The following is a 19,573-nucleotide window of genomic DNA, read 5'->3' as shown; positions in this document are numbered from 1 at the left end:
TTAGTGTATAAAATCAGGTGATCTTGCCGCATTTCAAGGGTGACAACATTCAGGCTCACCATATTTACTGTCCCTCTTCAACTACAGCTGTCACCCTGTTGCAGGTTTAGTGTCTTTGGCATCTCAGCTAGTGAGTAACACAGAGGTAAGGTTTGTTTAACTTGGCAATTGTTAGCTGATTAGATTTCTTTTTCTTTTCTTTTTTTTAATCTAAAAGCTATGTTATGTAGCTAGCTGTGGCATGACCTTAGTGGGAACAATAAAAGCAAACAAAAGGGAGATCCCACAAGTGATGAAAGTTAAAGAAAATCACGCGCCAGGCTCCAGTGCATTTCTTTTTACCAAAGAACTAACCTTGGTGTCCTTCCTCCCTGACAAAGCTTCAAAAAAGAAGGTTGTACTGCTCCTGTCATCCATGCATACACAACCAAGCATAGGACCCACTCGTAGGGCCGAAGTGATTGAATTTTACAACAAAACAAAGGGAGGTGTCGATACTTTTGACCAGATGTGCGCTCACTATGGTTGTGGAAGAAAAACCAAGAGATGGCCCCTTTGCGTGTTCTATGGCATGATCAATGCTGATGTGATAAACTCATGGATCATTCACAATGAGAATGCAATGAAGAGAGGTGAAAACCAAATGCAGAGGAGGCCTTATATGCAGGCTTTGGCATTGGCACTCAGCAAACCATGGGCAGAGCAGAGGCTCCCCTCTTCAAATCTGTCACATCAACTCAGAGTCCTGATCTGTAGCGTGCTCGACATCCCTACCCCTGGCACTCTTGAAGGTGAGGCACGACCAGTGGCAGCAGAAAGCAGTGGTCCCTTAGTGAGGTGTGCCCCACAGGCTTGGACAGGAAGACGCGATACAGGTGCCATGTCTGCCGTCGACCGGTGTGTCCACGCCATTACTACCCTGTGTGTACTGACTGCATGTAAGGAATAGGTAAGTAAAAGTGGTCCTGGAATTTGCATGTTATCCTTATTTAGTGCAGTGGTTATGAATAAATATCAACAAGTGGTGATTTCCAAGGGAATTCATATGGTAAAAAGAAATATTTTAGTCAACTGGTCATTTTTACCCACTCAAAAAATGCCATTTTTTGTTTCTCTCTCCTGCAGCTGTTCGCGTGTCAAGGAGACTGTGCCTTCACCAGGGAAGACTCAAATATCCCAGGAATGGGTGGACCAAAGACCAAGTTTCCAGCATCATTATATTTTTGTTTAGGATTTGTTTTGTTCTCCAACTGCTAATTTTCCAGAAATTTTGGAGCATTTTTTAGGGTCCCCCCATGAAACTTTTTTTCCATTTTGTTAGATATGGCACAGCTGAAAATAAAAGAAAACCCCTCTAATTTGTCATGTGTTGTCATATATTTTATATATTTTGATGACAAGTACTTTTTGTTGGGTATATTATATTGGGTAAAAATCACCCGGCGTTAGTGATGGTGTTACTATTTTTAGCGATAGTGTTCTAGGGTTAAATATAAGAGACTGCTCTCACAATAGTACAATATTCTGATTTAAAGCTGCTGAGACAATAACGTGGTTTAATTCTTTCTTCTTGTATATAATTATAATTATTTTTACATAAATATTATATAAAACTGCTTCTAAGGAAATCTGATAGTTACTGAAGATCTGAGAGTCACAGAAACAGCAGTGCTGCTCAGAGACAGGTGACATTAGTAGCATCTTTCTGGTATAAGCACACACAGGATGTAAATGTTTATTATTCTCATATTTGTGTTTTTTTCACCCTGTATCTAAACCAGATGATACAAAGGTTTTGACAGTGCTGCCATTAAGTGAGAATATTTAAAGGTTATTGTGCGTTGATTCTAGTCTGGTTATGTTTTTAGTGTCTATTTGCAGTTTTGATTAGTTGTGATTTAAATAGTCTTTTTCTGAATATTTGTTTTATATGTGTATATTTGGCCACATGAGGGGCTGCCACGATTAGTCGACTAGTCAAATCGTCAACGACTGATTTAATAGTCGAGGCGTAGTTTGAAGCCTTGTAAGATCCCAAAAGACGCAGGAATAATAGCAGGATTTAAGAGTGTAATAACGGACTGAAACAGAAGATGGCAGCACTGCATGTACAAGGATGCCAGCTGCCGTTAAACCCCGAAGAAGAAGTAGCTCTGTCCCAGAATTCATAGCGCAGCCCAGCTCAGTTGTCAACAATGGCGGCAGCTAGTTAGTTTTAATATTACTCTTATTATTCTTTCTGGGTCACAAAATAAACGTTTAACATATTTTCAGGCGAGAATGTAGCTGTGTAAACCTCAAATATCTGCTCAGTTTATCAAGACACCACATATTTTCAAAAGCGCTCCGACGTTTTCGGAGACGTCTGTTACCCACTAGCTCGATAGCTAGCCGGGGGCAAGGCTCACTAGAGCCCGTGAGAACACCGGACTCCCGGCAAATCGTTTTTCGCTTCTCAGGTCAAACATGATGTATGAGTCACTTAGATAACTTAAAATGTTATTGTTTGGCTTTTTTCAGTATTTTATTTGTTCCTGAGTAAATCGGTTTGGCTGAGATTAAAGTTATAGTTCTTACACAGCTGAGTAAACATCAAGCAGACAGCTGATTATCAGAAGTGTGAGATGCTGGAGAACATACTCTGGTGTCCTGTTATATTTTAGATAGCAAGGAGCAGACGGCTGAATTTATTAAACTTCACCTAAACAATCTGCAAACTTCATTAAAATTTAATAAACTAGCATGTCTTTATTTTTAGTTAGCACATACCTTAAACACTTAAAGCTGTAAGCTAATGATAGAGCAGATGCTGCTGGTGCAATAAGCTGTACGTTTTACGTCCAGTGGATGATGATCTGATTAGTCGACTAAATAATCGGTGACTAGTCGACTATCAAAATAATCGTTTGTGGCAGCCCTAGTTGTGAGCTACAGAGTTCATTGTATTTGTTAGTCTGGTAAATATAAAATCAAACGCAAATATGGCAAAAATACATCCATATACACTGGACAGTGTTGAGTCCCTAAAATTATCTACAGATTTTGTCAAAGATAATGCAACAATACTTTTTTTTTTAAAAGAGGCAAACCATGCAACATTTGGTATTATAGAAAGAATTGTTGTTATGTGGAACGGCGTTAATAATTGCGTGAAGCATCATCAGAGTTGCTAGATTTATAATTAATATAAATCCTGTGAACCTCAGATTCTGTCGTCACGGTGTGACACATGCAGAGGTACATTAAAACAAATCCAAACCAGCATATGGGTTGTAAATGTTGTCTTGCACAATCTAGAAAGAAAATAGTTTTTCCATGTAAAAATACAATTCTGCCCCCACTGACTGCAGGTAGCTATTTGTAACAGTTATATAGCCACAGATGCTGTTGAGTTTGTTTACTAATGGAAAATCTGTTTTAGTGTGCTCTGATTGCATTTAGGTGCAATGACCCAGAGGCAAAAGTACCATGATTATGGACATAATAGAAATTGTTTAGCTGCAGTGCATGGCACACAAACTGTATAAATAAAGAACCACAAAAGAACCATGAAAATAAAAACACTACTATAGTAATGGACTTATTCATTCCAGTGTACACTGTTTTTTCCCTTCTTTTTTCTTTTTTTATAGAGTGAGCTTGTTAGTCATTGTGCTCTAAACTTGTCAGAGCTGATAATGACTGATATGTCTGGTCATCTGGCAGTGTGCAAACAGGTCTGCACCAGATCTGCAGTATAATCCATCTTTACCTAGCAACCACTGTTTGCTCTGACCACAGAGGCACACTCAGGCGGACACACACTTGAAGAGCTGCAGGAATATGAGCAAGCTGGGCAGTTTATTTCAGGGGATTATGGTTTCATTACAGATCACTGAATCTTTGACTTGGTTGTCATCGATTCTCTGCATCCTCTGCCTTTATCTCTGGGATGTGTGCGTGTTTCAGTGAGTGGTGTGAGCTTACTCCTCCTCCTTTCCTTATTCCGCTGAGCGGACACTCACACCAGTTTACCAAAAAGATATGCACAATGAGTTCATCGAAATGAGGTCAAAGGTCCCGCCGTGTTTCGTCAGCTAATTATTTTTCCAGCTCTACAGACAGGCAGTGACGGAAAGCAGGAGCTTTTAGCTGGAGGTTGACGCAGAGGTGGCTGTAGAGCCACCTCAACACACAAATGTTCAGCCCCGAATCAATTAGGCGTGGCAAATAGATGTGACGACTTGAGCTGCACTTCCTGTCCCTCTCATGGTTCAGTGGCAGCAACAATATTCTAGGTTGTTTAGTGATTTATGAGCATGTTACTTTTTAAGAGCCACAGATCAAATTTCAAGCACATAAAAAAATGAACAATAATGAAATAATTTAATGATGAATTATATTCATAGTCCATTCAGCTGAAGTCTGTTATGCAGCAAACACAAAGCAAATACTTGTGACATGAGGAGATGCCTTACAAGTTATACAAGTTAGTAACCAATGGAATCTGCAGGCTGTGACACATGGTTGCCATGCCAACCCACATTACAAGCGTGTGACACATCTTCACCCACACGTCTCAATAAGTTGTCTAGAAGGACTACAGTTCATTTGAAATAAGTTCACAAGTGTCTCCTTTATTACATTGCATGTGTCATGTGTTGGTCAGATTATTGCTTAGCTGAAGTAATAGTGCGACATTTTTACACAGACATGCTGTGCAGACAAAAGCTAATAAGACCTGTAATACTGCCCTGTAAATGTACTACTGAACATCCCAAAATGTAATGTAATCTGTAATGATGATTTTCAGATAAAGCTCTTGGCCGAAACAAAAGTTTACCTATGTTAGTTTGGTTTCTAGGAGATACTGCGGTGTTGTGTTGCTATTAGGAGAAAACACTACAAGTGCAATTTAACTAGTCATCACTGAGAAATGTCCCCAGCCACATTTTGCAATCTGAACCTTGCTTTGTGCAGGCAATGTTGCACTATTTTGACGCAATGTTTGGCGTAATCTTTTAGCTATTGTAAATGAATATAAGAAAACCTAAACTGTTAACCAAAGCAAAGGTTAAGATTTTGATTAAATCATTCACGTCCCCAAAGTTCAATCAACGCTGCACAAATGCCATGTGCTATCAGAGGGTGCTGTGAAATTCTCTTTCTGGTGTCAGACAGATTGAGATTGATAGAGTGAGGAAACAGTTGATTGATGTGGGGGTGTGATGGAGTTTAAACTGTTATCGGGACGTGCAGGTGTCAAACGGACTTTGTCTCTAAAGGCCATCAGAGTGTTGTTCGGACATGTTAGTCAGTCACGTCACTTCAGGGATGTCAGCACTGAAAAACAGAGATGCGGGAAGCATAGATTTACAGGAAGTGTGGAAAAGGCTTGGTGCTGACGGGTAGATTAGACAGGAAGTGCAACTCATTGGGGTGCAATCGTCTTTGTAGACTTCTTTGGTGTCTTATCTAGTGGTCTCTTTTAATTTACAGAAGAAGATGCCAGTCAAATCGTCTGTTCTGATAGTTTCTCATTTTTTAAAGTAAACAATTTCATAAACACAAAAGCAGTCCTGAAAAAAATTACCCTGTAATGATCCATACATTTAAAACGAAATGTTTTGAATTGATGTGTCACAGACATGAACATATTAGGTATGGAGAACAATCTCGCATTAATCTGCAAAAAATTCAACATCTAGCACGTCAGAAAATGTGTTATTAGGAGTCGCTGGAGAAAGCAAATAGATAAAAGAGACTACAGAATATCCAATTCAGGCTCATTTAATCTAATCTGCATGTCCGCTGCATACAAAATTTTGTTTATGCCAGTATGTATCTATGTATGTATTGTTGACAGTTTTAACGTTATCATTACTGCCTATTATGGAAAAACAACTCTCAAAGAAGGATATATATTTATATTATACATTAGAGAAGTGCATTCAACAGATCATCTTTAAACGGTCTTCATCTTGTGTGATATTTCATTTGCAGTGTGATCAGTAACCTTCTAAACCCTAGTGAGTTGGTGCTTGTGTAAACAAAATATTTTTCCATGCTGTCACGTCATTGAAGGAGCCCCATCACCTGATATTTACTGAACATGACTGAGTGTTGGTTTGCACATTTGCCCTACATGTGAAGCACCCCAGTTTGTGCCAAAAAGTGTTTGCCTTTATTTAAACTGTTGTAAATGACTTATTGACCTATGAGCAGTCACACACATCCTTTATGAATAATATCAAGTCATTGTGAGCCAGAAAGAATATTCATGTCAAGTTAAAAGATGCAGCAGTTTTTTGCAACATGATTTTGTCCTTTATTTATACAGATAAGAAGTGCCACTGACACTTCTTTTCAAGGTTTGGCCAACAGGGAAGCAGAAATTCCCAAAAATATATTATCACAGTTCTATAAAGAATTTTAATGGCCAAAAAACACTGAATTTATTATAATGTAGATTTTGAAAAAGAGTCTTAAAGATACTTTCTACATCTCTTTATTTTATATATAATCCCTTCATAAAACATGATGACTACATGCTATCTAGAAGAAAATATGGAGGTTTTTTTTTCTAAAGAGAACTTTTTGGCACAAAACCGTAAAAGGGACACAAATCTCACGGAGGATTGCCTCGTGAAGGCCATGCGGTGTCTGCCGATTCAAATTCAAACGAGATTCTTTCAGAGCAATCAAAATAAGCCTTTGTTCTTTTCCCCCCCTGAAAATGTTGTCTGTTAAATGTTTTATGTTCACTCGGGTGAAGGCCAAAACCAAAACCTCTTGTCAAACATTCGCATTATTCATTATACTGAAAGCGTTGCAGCGTTTTCAAAATAAGAGCATTACTTATAATATGATTAAATGCAATTATAAGTAAATAAATTTTAACACTGGACATTTTTTCTGTCACGTAGAAACTAGATCAGAATGGACAACCAGTAACATCGCCATAGAAAAGGCTAATTTCGTCACTGAACACTGTATTCAAACCTGCTGTTGCTGCTGTTGTTTCGTGTTGACCCAGACTGTACTCGGTTTAGCCAGCAGAGGGCAGCATTGTGTCAAGAAAAACATCTTGCTGCGAAGGGAAAAATAACCAGGGGTGAGTCAACTCTTCCTGGAGCTGTGGGGCGTTTCCTCTCACACACCCAAACTGAAGCGAATGTGTTGGATACTTGTTTAAAATGCAAAAGAATACATTTGTGAATGCCAACCGATCCCAGTTATTTCCGCTGAACACTGAGTTTTCCCATTCACGTGATCAAATTAGAGTTTTGTGTGTACTTTGGTAACTTTTGGCTTAGTTTCTGAACCAGTCTGCACTATAAATCCTAAAAAGCAGCAGACCAACGAGACCTTACATGCTTACGCGATTAAATAAACTCCACGTTGAGAAATTTTCTGGTTTTGCCAACTACTTTAATCATCAAGGACGAAAGCTCTTTCAGCGGGAGGGGCAGCCTAATTAAAACCAAAGGCTGTGTGTCAGTCTGTAGAGTTTGATTTCCCAAACAGAACTGAGGGCACTAACGAAACTTTGAATAAAAGTTCATCCATTTAGATTTTTTAAGATGCCACATAAGAAGAGAAGCCATGGCCATCATAAAGCTACAAAGGAAGCAAAGGACGAGGTAGGATTTTTCCGTTTTTTAGAGACATGCGGAATTCAGTTAATGTGTTTAAAGATGTAAACATCTCCGATATATCACAGCTGATTATTCTTAGACAAAGCTGCAGAAGTGTTGATACTGATTTAACCTGATAAACTGCATCCCATTGCCATATATGTGCTCAAGCGAGAAACTGTTCTGCACATGTTAGAGCTTGGCTGTGTCATCGTTTGCAGAGGAATTGCTCAGGGCTCGTTGATTTATTTATAATGTCAGTAATTGGTTTTACTCGGCGTCGCGAATGATTTGCCGGTGCCAAATGCCTATAAGGCTTTCATGTCATCTTTTGTAACTATGGACTATTGCGTAAAGCCCCCCTTGGTAGCGCGCACCACTGAGCCAGAAACAAGCACAATAGAGATCTACGAAGTTCCTTCTTTGGAAATACAACCGTGTGTGTGTGTGGTGATGTGAGTCAGTGGGGTGGTTTAATGCCAGGCCTACAGGTTAATGCTGGATTGTTTTTGTTTATGCGAACCAGAAAATTTCACTGGAAAAAAAAAATTAGAGAGTGAAATTCTTTTGTAATCGCTCTGAGTCAGAAATTGCACCCCGGACAGAAGTGTGTGGCGATAATTTGGTGTCTGCTGGGAGTGGCGCTCTGTTCGGCAAGGTATGAGAAAAGATATCTGTCAGTGAAGACAGGAGAGAGCGGCATTGTAGCAGAGTGGAAGTTTTATTTCGGACAGTTGTTTTCACCTCCTGCTCTCTCATGGCGTATGCGGCATACTGGAGCAGTACTGTGAGTACATCGCCCTCTTTTTTCCCCTTCACCTTCTTCTCCCTCTTTCTTTTATTTGAGCCTCTGGCATTAGCACTTTCAAAGTAAATCTTGGCACCCTTTTAGACGCCAGGTGTGCTTTTATTGCAGAAAACCCGAACAGCTAGTCTGAAAGTGTAGGAGCGGTTCTGGATGCTCTGTGGGCTGTACAAGATATTGTTAGAACCGAAATAAAGTGCTGAAAAGACTTCGCCCACTTTTTGTCAAACACTATTCATACATGAGGGCGTGTGGCTGTTTAAACGGCCTTCAGCCCTCACGTTTCACATCTGGATTATCTCCAGTTATTGTGTCTCGGTACTGTTGCATATCAATAATGAACATTTTAGCATGTTAACTAATGCAATTAATGAGCTGGTGTTACCTTGCTTACATACCTTAATGCTACAAACTATGAAAATCTATTTGAGCAGAACTTTTTCACAGTTAAGAATATTACAAAAATGTTACCAAAAAAAGAAAAAGAGGAAAAGCTAGAAAATAAGGCACCAACACAGTAACACAATAGACTGAAATCACTGCTTCCTGTCCAGAAGTTGTGTTTAATTTAATGCCAACAACTGACTCACCCTAAAAGCCCTAACAAACTGTTGTGTGTGTGTGTGTGTGTGTTTGTAGCATGGAAAAGCAGATCCTTGCACAGCTGAAGTCAAAAAGAGTAGACAGACTTCAGCCTTCTATCCCACTGCAGGGTCCTACTATGGCAAGGTACTGACTTCATTTTCTCCTGAATGACACAATGCCTTCAGCAATGTTCTGCAGCTCAAGGTTAAAACAGGGCGGGGATGCAGTCAGCTACTTTGCTCCATGTAAACCTCACAGGATACATTAAAAGATAGGGGCTGCTGTGTGATTTTTGTCTCTCAACACTGCCCAGTAACTGAGAGTGGATACAAGTAGAAGTGTAGCTGTAAAAAAGAATCACCGCTGAACCCACTGGCCTGTTAATGTAGATGCAAACAAGTAGGTGACAATATTTACAGTTTGAATTTTCAGCTGCAGTTGCTATCAGAGCCTCAAAATTAGACTGTGATCTTTCCAGACATTTTGAATATTTCACATCTATCTTATCTTTGTTTTTCTTTGTGGGTCAAGCGTTGGAGTTGCAGGATGGATGGGAACAAAACTCAACTCTTTGTGTTTGTCTCCCTCTGCTGAGGGCAGTGCTGCTTTTGGCTGCAGATGTTTAAGGACTGCATGTCTTTTTTGTTACCCAAAAATCAGGAGACACAATGAGCGTGCATGCTTATTTAACCTGCTACATAAATTAAAAAAAAATGTACATGTTTGTGATTGTTAAGAGTAATTTACTGTGACTGACAACTTTAGGAATCACACGTGAAGCCATTTATCAAGGATCACTTTTACCTGTAATAACTTTTAAGTATCTTTAGCTGCAGCACAATATAAATTCTGTTATTCTTGTTTTCTAAAAAAAAAAAAAGAAAAACAAAATACAGGCTTCTGTCGACATCTGATCATGGTCCATACATTTGATGCGGCTCGACAGGAAGAGCTTATAGGTGACTGAAGTGCAGCGTGGATCTAAATATAAAGATGAATGCCACTTTGGTCACAGGGAGTCCAGTTACCCACTTTATGCTCTCTTACACCAGCACGTTGGTGACAACATCTGCTATTTTGTTTTCTGACACAGTTAAATATGTTGAGCATACTGCTATCTGCTGATTCTCTGATAACCTCAGTCTAGGTGAAAAAGAGTTTTTAAAAAAAAAAGACTACCACATGCCACACAACCGCTGCAGGTTCACACCAGTTTTTGTGAGGTTATGGGAACGGATAGTTTGCTTCACATGGCCGATGAGCTAATTTTGCAGGTTTGATCAGTTGACACTTTGAAAGAGATATGTCAGTCTCAGAGGGAGTGTGTAATGAGTTATGGACAGCCTGTGTGTCTCTGTGCATGCACCATCATTGCACAATATGATCCTGGAGACACCTCATATCTCCCTGAGTACTTTCCCAATAATATATTAGGTACAATAATATAAATATTCACAGGTACAGATGGTCTCTAGCTCATAGTGTTTGTTGATTTAATCTGTTTTTAATAGTGTCAGATGGTATGCATTTACAATGTTATGTCCTTTTTAAAAAAACAAAGAGGTGATGGGGTTTCTCAGGCGAGAGTGTTATCATCAGTATCGCATTGCATTGTTGAAAACAAGCGGATTATCCTCAAAGTGTGCTTTGTGCATAAAGGGCCGATTCACCACTTGTAGCTTTTTGCAGATCAAATAGGAGTGTCAGTTTCTGTCTGTTTGATTTAAAGTGATTAGTGGTAGGGTGCGTGATTGTCATATTTTTCCAAGGTGTGCCGTTAAAACGCTCAAAAAGTGAAAGGCTTGCCTGTCAAACTGATTCCATCACAGTGATTCACTCAGGGGCTGCACTGTTTGCACACCCCACCCAAGAACTACCCAGAGAGACAGATAAACTCACACTTTACAGGTGAGGTACAGCCCCATAGGTATGGATGGGATTGCACTTTCATTGGTTTTCATCACCTTTGCAACTTAATTGCCTTCCGATGTTTCTCAGTTTACTTTTCATGTTTTCCACAGTTCTTCTGGGATAATTCTTATTAATAAAGTTGAAAAAAGGGACCACACTGGTGAAGTTTCAGAAGCCCAACACCCGTGTTTCATGCTTCAGTCATGTGTTCACAGAGACACTCCCTACATTCCTCTTTAACACACCTTGTTTGTTGCTCAGGCCGTGGTGCAGAGAGACATGATGAAATCTCTTCTGTTGTCATTAGACAGGTTTTCTTTGGCTCAACTAGATGTTGAGATTAGCCTGCATCTAATCAGTATCTCTTCCTGCTATTATCCTTCGCAGATTTTATTACTGCAATGCAGAAAAGAATTGAAAATTTCAGCTTCGGCCTCTTCTGTCATGGAAAATAGCTGACACAGGCAGAATATAAAAGTTGGTCTCTTGTTTTATATATGCAGTGTGGATAGACGTATGCGCCCATGTGTGCTCAAGGCTCGTGCACTATCATATATCTAAATGTGTTCTTGCTAATGTGTAACTTGAACATTGTCCCAAATAAAACCGGTTCTGTTTTAGGTATGCTGAGTAAATTTTTTTAACACCACTGCGTGCATATCTTCTTGCATGTGTGCCCCCGTGTGCGTTAAAGGATCTATTTCCCCAAGCAGAAGCTTACATGTTGCCCCCCTTTTAAGTGGGTGTCAGCCCATGGTCAGCTCACTTCCTAGTATAGCCCGGAGAGTTACGCCCCTCCCGGTTGTGACTTCCACATCAGATCCTCTTCTCCCTGACTACGCCCAGTTTAGTCCTTCTGCCCTCCCCTTTTCTCTGTCTGGGTCCATTCCCCGTTTGATGCAGGGAAACATGCTGCAAGCCGACAGACAAGGCAGAGGCTGACACACGCGCGCACACACACACTCACACAAACGACACGTTCAGCCAACATGGGTCAGATACTGAGCTGGATCCGAGGCCCACGGGACACCCCGGCTCTGCAGGATGTGGCAGTGGAGGAGCAGGTGTGTAGTAAAAGTGTGTCTGTGTGCTTGTGTAATGGTTTGTGCTGAGTAACAAAAGTGTCCACGTGTGTTTTGTTTTGTTTGTGACCCCCATCTCTATAGATATAAAAGCATGTCTGCTGTTACTGTTTTGTTAGCTGTCCTAGTCTTTTGTGTACTGTATGTTTAACAAAGGACTTATAAGGGAAACTCACACAAGGAGGAAAACTGTCTTGGAGCCAGTCCAAATCCAGCCACACGCTCTCTCTGCTGGAATGTCTGAGGCTCCCGGTCAGCCTCTGTGAGTTCAGTGTTCTTACTGTAGTGGGATATTAAACCAAGGCTGCAGGAAGGCCTCCAGTATTTGCTATGAGGTGCTTAAACCATCAAACTACATGGGAAACTGATAGACTCCTATAAGTGATAATGGTTGTTTTGAAGGATATACCAGTTTTTTCTTTGTGAAGGCTCCCACCCCAAATAGCATTCTCCTGTGATAATCCAAAGCTGCAGATGGAGCTGTCTGAAAGGGTGTGTTTAGCTGGAATGAGCTTAAGTGCTCTGTTTTTTATTTGGACAAGTTAAAGTTGAATGCAATGTAGGTCATATGCTGCAGGCTTTTGTTAAATTTTCACTCGTCTGGCAGAGAATGTGATTGCATGCTGATGTGTGACAGTTCAGCATTGGCTGTCCTCATGTCAGTGCTCTGTTATCAGGGCTGTGTTCGTTTGCTCTGAGTCATTTTATGTGTTAAAGGTCAAAGAATAAATGTGTCCCAGGAGGCTGACTGCACACAGATAGCCTTTGGACTTCTGGTCAGACCATTTTTGTTGTGTTGCATTTTCCCAGCTCTGGGCTGCAGAGATCACCCTCCCTTGGGGTCTGGCAGCATTATCATAAAACTTAACAGGAAATGGCCACTGGGAAAATATATCTTGCCTGCACATGCATAACCATTACAACAAAGTCAAAGACAAAAAGGCATAAACAGGCAGGAGGGGATACTGTGCAAGTTAGTCATGACATACCTGTTTTTACATGGTGTGGTACATTAGAGGGCTTTACAACTATAGCGTGAACTTATATCTTTAAATTAAACTAAACAGAAACTGATGGCTTCACAGATCTTAAAAGCCAGTTTCAGTCCATTGTTTAGTCACTCGGCTCACTGCTGTACTGTTCTGGTTCACGCTCACAGAGCTTTGTCTTGTTGTCCTTGGCTGCAACGTGTAGCCGAACATGCTATAAATACCTGCTTCATACCTGCTCTCAGTAGATGGACAAAGATAAAGAGACAATAGTGTTGGAAATGAAAAACAGAGCTAAAAAGAGATTTCTGGACTGGCATTTTTTCAAGCTTGTATCTGCTTTGTCAAAGAAAAAGTTTGATCTACAAACAACTGTTATCATACACATTCTTTATTTTTAAATAAGGAATGTCGATGATGAATTACCTATTTTAAAAAAAAGAACTGGGAACTCTTTTTCTGAGACATATTATTAGTTGGAAAATCTAACCCTGCTGGTAGGAACGCTGTGTAATGAATCATGCATGTGGCTACTAGTGCTTGATAAACAAAACTAAGACCCAATGAAAAGTGTCACTTCATAGAACCGCTATAAGGCACCTTTAAATACAATATCATGCTGTTTCCTGTTGCCTGAAGTTACCTGTGTTACTGTTGTATTATTCATATTAGCTTGGCTTAAGCAGTATTTGTTATTCTAGGTTTTTGACTTTTATCCTCTTGAGACGTCTCAGCCTCCGTATGTATTTTTCATCTTTAAGTTCGATGTAGTCATGTGAAATGATCCCCTCGGTTTTACGGTTGGGCATTTGAACAGTGAGTTACACTGTACGGTTCAGTTATGAAGGACTATAGCACTGTGTGCAACCAGAATACAAAGTATTGAGCAATCACTGAGACAGTGAGACACAACTGACTCATGTTATTAAATCACAGTCTGATGTCAAGCGTGCACCTATCTGCCCCCACTGTCAGAAAATGCTGACACTCAAATTTCCATCTTTCATGTTTTAATATTCAGCAAATCACAAACAGTTCAACTAAGGTGGTTACTAATGACATCATGACACACAGTGCCCGATTGCTTCAGTTCATACGTCATAACCACCTCTGACTGCCTTCTGAAGCCACACCTCAAAAAGATCATTTCAGACCACGGTACTAAAGCCCAGTTTGCACTGGAGTGGAGGAACACACTGTGTATGAGACCATATATATACACAGAAACTTTGTTGACACATATCCTGCTCAGCTAAATCAGCCTTCCATTTCCTGTTGAGTTTGTTGTTGTTTATCCCGTTGGTAGGTACGGTGCTACTTTCCATCACTCCTCAAAACTCGTGCCTTCAGATTTGACACTGTGCTCTCAGTTTGGCTTGACACCTCATCTAAATGTTGCTCGCTGAATTTTGTTATGTCCGTTTTGGTATACCCGTCCTCCTGTCTGTTTACTGCAATGCTCGAGCAACAGCCTGTACTTGGAGCCAGATGACATTTGTCCGGATAAGTAATGTGAAGGCAGCAGACTCACGATTGCTGGAAACTGTAATGTGATGCAATGATTGAGATTCTCAGTATCGCTCCTCATAAACACGCAGGAGAGGTAAAAATGTTAGCAGGCATGCTATGATTATTGGTAATTGCTGACAAGTCCCAACTAAATCGTGTTATTGTAGTTCTTGTTCTTATTCTGTCATGTGGCTGACAGAGTCGAGCTGTTTCCTCTGGATAGGCTCTAGCCCTCCATGACCCTGAAGTGGATGGCTGGATAGATTGATGACATAATGTGGAAATGCAGCTAAGCAAGAGACATTTATAGCTTAGTCGTTTTTGTGGTGATGATATTTCTATTTGTATCTGGCTAATCTGTCTGAAAATCTAGTTATAGTATAGTATAGCATCATTGCATGGCTAACACACAAGTTTAAATTCATGGTAGAACCTAATAAGCTAATGCAGAAGTAATTTTAGCTGAAGCAAACAAACCTGTGCTGAAGATGATACAAGTCTGAAACTGAAGCTCAGCTCGCTAAAATAGCCTCAATCTGGACACTTGATTTAGCACACTTCCTGTACCTAATAATCGGTGGTTTGTTGGCAGTCACAACAAGCTAACATATTATTTTTTAAAAATATTATTACAAATATTTCTCTACTTTTCCTAGAAATAAAGCAACTTTGAGCAGATGTAATGTTTTCCCTGAAGCTTTTTTGCTTCACTTTTTTTAAACTGTCCCTATTGATGTCTCTGTAACTGAAATGTTTCACAGTAAGCGTGGCTCGCTTTACAACTGGAAGTCCGGTGAATGCTGCTCTAGTCTGCATGTTGAAGTATCTTTGGACAAGACACTAAATCCCAAGTTATGTGTGCGAGTGTGTGTGTGTAAATGTTAGACAAGGTGCTGTGGTATGAAGCTTGTAGTAAAATGATTTGTGTGCTCCGAGTAGAAGTGTGCTATTTAAGCAGTAACCACTGGTTGCTAGCATTGACCACTTGTCATGCTTCTGGCTGGGAGCAAAGTGTGTTTCTCAGATTTACCTCGGTCAAACTTGCAGGCTGTTGCTCCTGAAAACACTGCTGCCAAAACAATGAGCTAAAAGGGGATGCAAAACTGTTGTGTTTGGTTAGGTTAATCTCAACAAAAGCAAATGCATCCTTTTGATTTGACTTCACTGTGTTTATTTAAAAAATATACGATTAGGGTTTGTCAAGTTCCTCAGGCCACTCCTCTGCATTTTTTTCTGGCTGTTTGTGCACAGTCAGCACAACACTCACTGTTTTCCATTTGCACTTTTAAGTGCTTCCTTGTATCTGGTTCAAACTGAGCGCACAGATTGTGTATGGCTGCTCCTGCTCCTAATCAGACCTGATTCACACGCTCTTTCATAACAGCTAGAACTTTCTGGCAAAACACATTTCTACAAGTCTAATCTCTCTGCAGAGTTCCAATTGATTTGACTGCAAACTTTTGCCAATGTAAATATCCCACATTAGTCTTTGCTTAAAGTCTTAGTTTGCATGCAGCCTCCCACCAAGTTTGCCTGTAAACTTCTATGAACAGAGCCCACCTTTTATACCAGAAACCTCCAGCTTCTAGGTTTACCATTTCTATTGGTTGATCTCCATGAAAGGGTGTGTCTAATGTTGTCAATAAAGACAGCTGTTACCAGGGGTTGCAAACTAAGGCATTTGGATTCAACACGAGCATGTTATCTTTCAGAAAAGGGGGCAGGCTCTGGTGTGTTTTTGGAGTCAGTCAGGCGAAAGCTGTTAAGTGATTTATTTTGAAGGGTCCCAGGACAGACACAAGAATTTCTGCCAGGGCAGGAGACATCAGGAGTCTGTCTGCTTGTTCTTATAAAGACATTTTAAAAAGAAACATGGTTGAAGCCAAGCCGATAAAAACCAGACTATAGCTCTCGAAGAATACAGCGATATGTCATCATCATGCTTACGCTCTGCTGTTTATCTTCATTCGAGCTGATTATCCTGGTGCTTGATTGTCAGCTGGCTTCGGCTGATATTTAACCAAGTCTGTTGAAGCTTGTGTCAAAGCAGCTTCCACATAGAATATTTCCTATAATCCTTTTCTAGCACATCTATAATAACATTAAATTTCATGCCAAGTCTAAATGCAAAGTATTTAGAGCTGTTTGAGTTCCCATTTTAACCGCAGCGTTAAAGTACTGGGACTGAACAAACACGACACGCATACAGGCCGACATTGTGTCCAAACAACAGTCTGCAAGTTAACAGGCATGCACAACGGTTTCAGATGACACACATGAACACAATGCTCCTTTTTAAGTTTCATCTATGTGCTTTTGGTGTTTTGTGACACGAGGGGGCGCTGCTCCCCAGAGCACTCGCCTCTTAACGCGTTTGACATGTTTTTCGGTGTGGAGTGCTTGAAGAAGTTAACATAATAAGGATAAAGTTTAGAAGTTATTGACCTTTCAGCCAATCAACGCTGCCACTGCTGAAAGGTCCTGTTTAAAGAAAGGGGAAGCGTTAAATGCCCCTCTCTCTTGTCCCCCCCCAAATTCCTTTGTAACCTCTGGCTGGTATTTCCTGTCTGTTCCGTTGTTCGGGGCCTTTTTTGACGACCTGTGATGGAAACAAACATGTCTGAACATCACTGCTCTTGCCCTTTAAACTTTGTCGTTCTCCCCCATTTTAATGTTCCTCTCTGTCTGCCTTAGGGTGTGGTTTGAGCTGCATGTGATGGATCCTCCTCCCTCCCTCTCCTCTTTTCTGCCTTTGTTGTAGCTTTGCATTCTAGATTCCAAAGTTGTGAGTCTACCCGACACACCCAGACTCCTGCCAAAGCACTGCTGCAGAAAATCTACTTTCCTTCGTCACCCCTCAACTCTTTCTCTCTTCTTCACCTCTTCCGGCTTGATGCAGGCTATCGCGTGCTGAGCTGCATCATGCGTCTTCACCTAGCCCAGCCCGACCCAAAGCTTGTTCAGTTTTCCTGGCACCCATCGAGCAGTGGGTGGGGCTTCATGTGTTCAACTGCCCAATCCGACCGAGCCTGCTCTGCCATGTTGGATGAAGGGGTGGAGCCTGATGCAGCGGCGTCTTGTTGTGCTGATTCAAAGAGGGCGGAGTAGCAAGTTTTTCACTGCTGGGTGTGTGTATGTGTTTACATGTGTGCGTGTGCATGACATAAAGTTCGAACTAAAGTGTTCCTAAAGCAGGGGTCTTAGGTTAAGCAGCCTGAAGAGAGCCTCTTGGTAGTATTCACAGCAACATTTAAAGAGGATACACACTCACAGTCTGACCTATGGTATGTATCTGGATGGTATTTCCCTTTATGCTTGCTCTTTTGTAAATGCTTGCGTGGAGAAGCTTCCTGTTTGATACCTGTCACATCACTTTGGTGGCTGGTGTGTAGCAGAACGTTTGTTCAGATCAGCATTTGACAGTTTATCGCTCATGTGATCCTTCATGTTGTGGTAAGATCAGCGTGCTTCCCTTTAAGCCTCAAATTATGGAACTAAAGGACTAAAGATTTTTGTGTTAGTCTCTCTCAAATGGGCCTTGAGAGCAGTTGTTGCTAGTGTAACAAAAACTTTGTTCCAAGTAAACGTGAACGACCAGCAATCAAATGTTTCATTACTATTTATGTATGTGGCATTCAAGGTTGACACCTGGCTCTTTATGGCTTTATATCATCTTTTTGTGCTCTCCATACTGGGTTTTCTCACTGTAAACGTGTGATACAATAATCCTGATGGGAAAATGCAGTACAAACACTGAAGCACAAGGGTTGGTTTGTTTGTCTTGTATGATTAGGATTTTGTTTGGCTGCAGTTGTAATTTTGCCATGGTTGTCCTGTTTCTTGTCCTCGCCTGATGTGACAGTTAAATGCGTCACCACCTCATCAGAACAGGTTGCCTTTTAAAGTACGTTTAGTCAACGCCATTACTCCTGATTTCACCCAGCTCTCTTGAAATCTGCCCTCCAGCAATAATGCTCCTCCTGCTGCAGCTCTGTGCTAAAACTGAAACGCTTAACTTTCACACTATTGCTCCACTTTCTTTCCTTGTTATGCAGCTGACTGCAGCTTTCGTCATTTCCACCACTGGTCAGAGGTGAGCCACTTATCACTATTGACCTTTTTTCCACAAGTTGCCAGTGCTATTTTAAAACAGAAAGCTGAGGAGTCGTTTCCAGCCATTTTCACATATGCGTGTCTGTGGTGTGTTGGGTGGGGCCAGCATTAGTCATCAGTTTTCATAAGAGGGCAAAGCTACTGCTTCAGTCCCTGTTGTTTGGTAGGGCCTGGATATATGTACTGCATTGTTCCTTGACCAGTGACAAATGCACAATATGGAGTGCAGTCTTGGCGTTTCATGCCTGCGTGTGTTTTTCTATCATTCATATCTGACAGCAGACAAAGACTTGAGCAATAAACCTCAAGCTGACAGGCAGTTTCCTGTCGTGCTAAATTGAAAGACTACCAAAACCTGTTGGTTTCAGATGGCAGTGCGCCGCCCTTGCCACACTGTCACTGCTGGCCCAAGTCATGTGACAGAAATGGTGTGGATCTAAAGTGCTGCATCTATTTTGGACACACTCACTTAAACTATGCCCAGCACTGCGTCTAGCTCTCTCAGAATGACCATGATGTTACTGGTGTCCCGTTATCAACTACATCAGGCAGTGTCCTCGCTGCTTACCCAGTGGCTCTATCTATGGACATGCACGGCATGTCAGTGTTTGCATACGTCATGTGTCTTACATGGAATAAAAGATTCAACAACATATGTTCACATATCACGATCTTTATATGCGCTGTTGTGTTTCAGACTACAACTGCACCGAATCCCAGTCTACTGTATGTACTGTATGTGTCTGACAAAATCAATATGTCCTTTGCAAAGCAGATCCATGCTAACTATTGAGTCTTTTCCACGCTTCGACTAAATTTGGAACCCTGCATCATTTTTATGACACGCCCCCCCCTCTTCTTTTACTGTCTTGTGCATTTCTGTGCTGCATAACAGAAACACAGAGTGCTGTTTAAGAAGACAACATCACAAGCTGCAGAAGTTAGTTCACTGTCACGGGTTCA

General features: G+C 40.9%; 1 protein-coding gene and 1 long non-coding RNA gene across 23 annotated transcripts in view; both read left to right on the top strand.

Annotated features, from left to right (window-relative positions):
- Window positions 1–119: 119 nt before the first annotated feature.
- LOC146669438 (uncharacterized) lies at window positions 120–1,358 on the top strand. Its single transcript, XR_014911856.1, has 2 exons — window positions 120–949; window positions 1,126–1,358. It is a non-coding gene; the product is annotated as an uncharacterized LOC146669438 (long non-coding RNA).
- A 5,863-nt stretch (window positions 1,359–7,221) lies between these two features.
- cast (calpastatin) overlaps window positions 7,222–19,573 on the top strand; it is a 31,205-nt gene continuing 18,853 nt past the window's right edge. For 3 of the 22 annotated variants that reach the window (XM_085406036.1, XM_085406029.1, XM_085406018.1), the window contains exon 1: window positions 11,798–11,981. In XM_085406036.1, coding sequence (XP_085262162.1) covers window positions 11,907–11,981 — 75 coding nt within the window. In that variant the 5' untranslated portion in view covers window positions 11,798–11,906. Of the gene's footprint in view, window positions 7,623–7,983; window positions 8,404–9,060; window positions 9,151–11,797; window positions 11,982–17,591; window positions 17,782–19,573 lie in introns of those variants that run through there. The other 19 variants (XM_085406027.1, XM_085406017.1, XM_085406034.1 and 16 more) reach the window with 17 other exon arrangements.

This window comes from Rhamphochromis longiceps, linkage group LG5 (genome assembly GCF_057381845.1).
Source record: "Rhamphochromis longiceps isolate RC_006_pf linkage group LG5, R_longiceps_female_GT1.1, whole genome shotgun sequence".
NCBI lineage: Eukaryota > Metazoa > Chordata > Actinopteri > Cichliformes > Cichlidae > Rhamphochromis > Rhamphochromis longiceps.
Note: the sequence above shows the minus strand (reverse complement) of the source record. Positions and strands in the feature narration are given on the sequence as shown.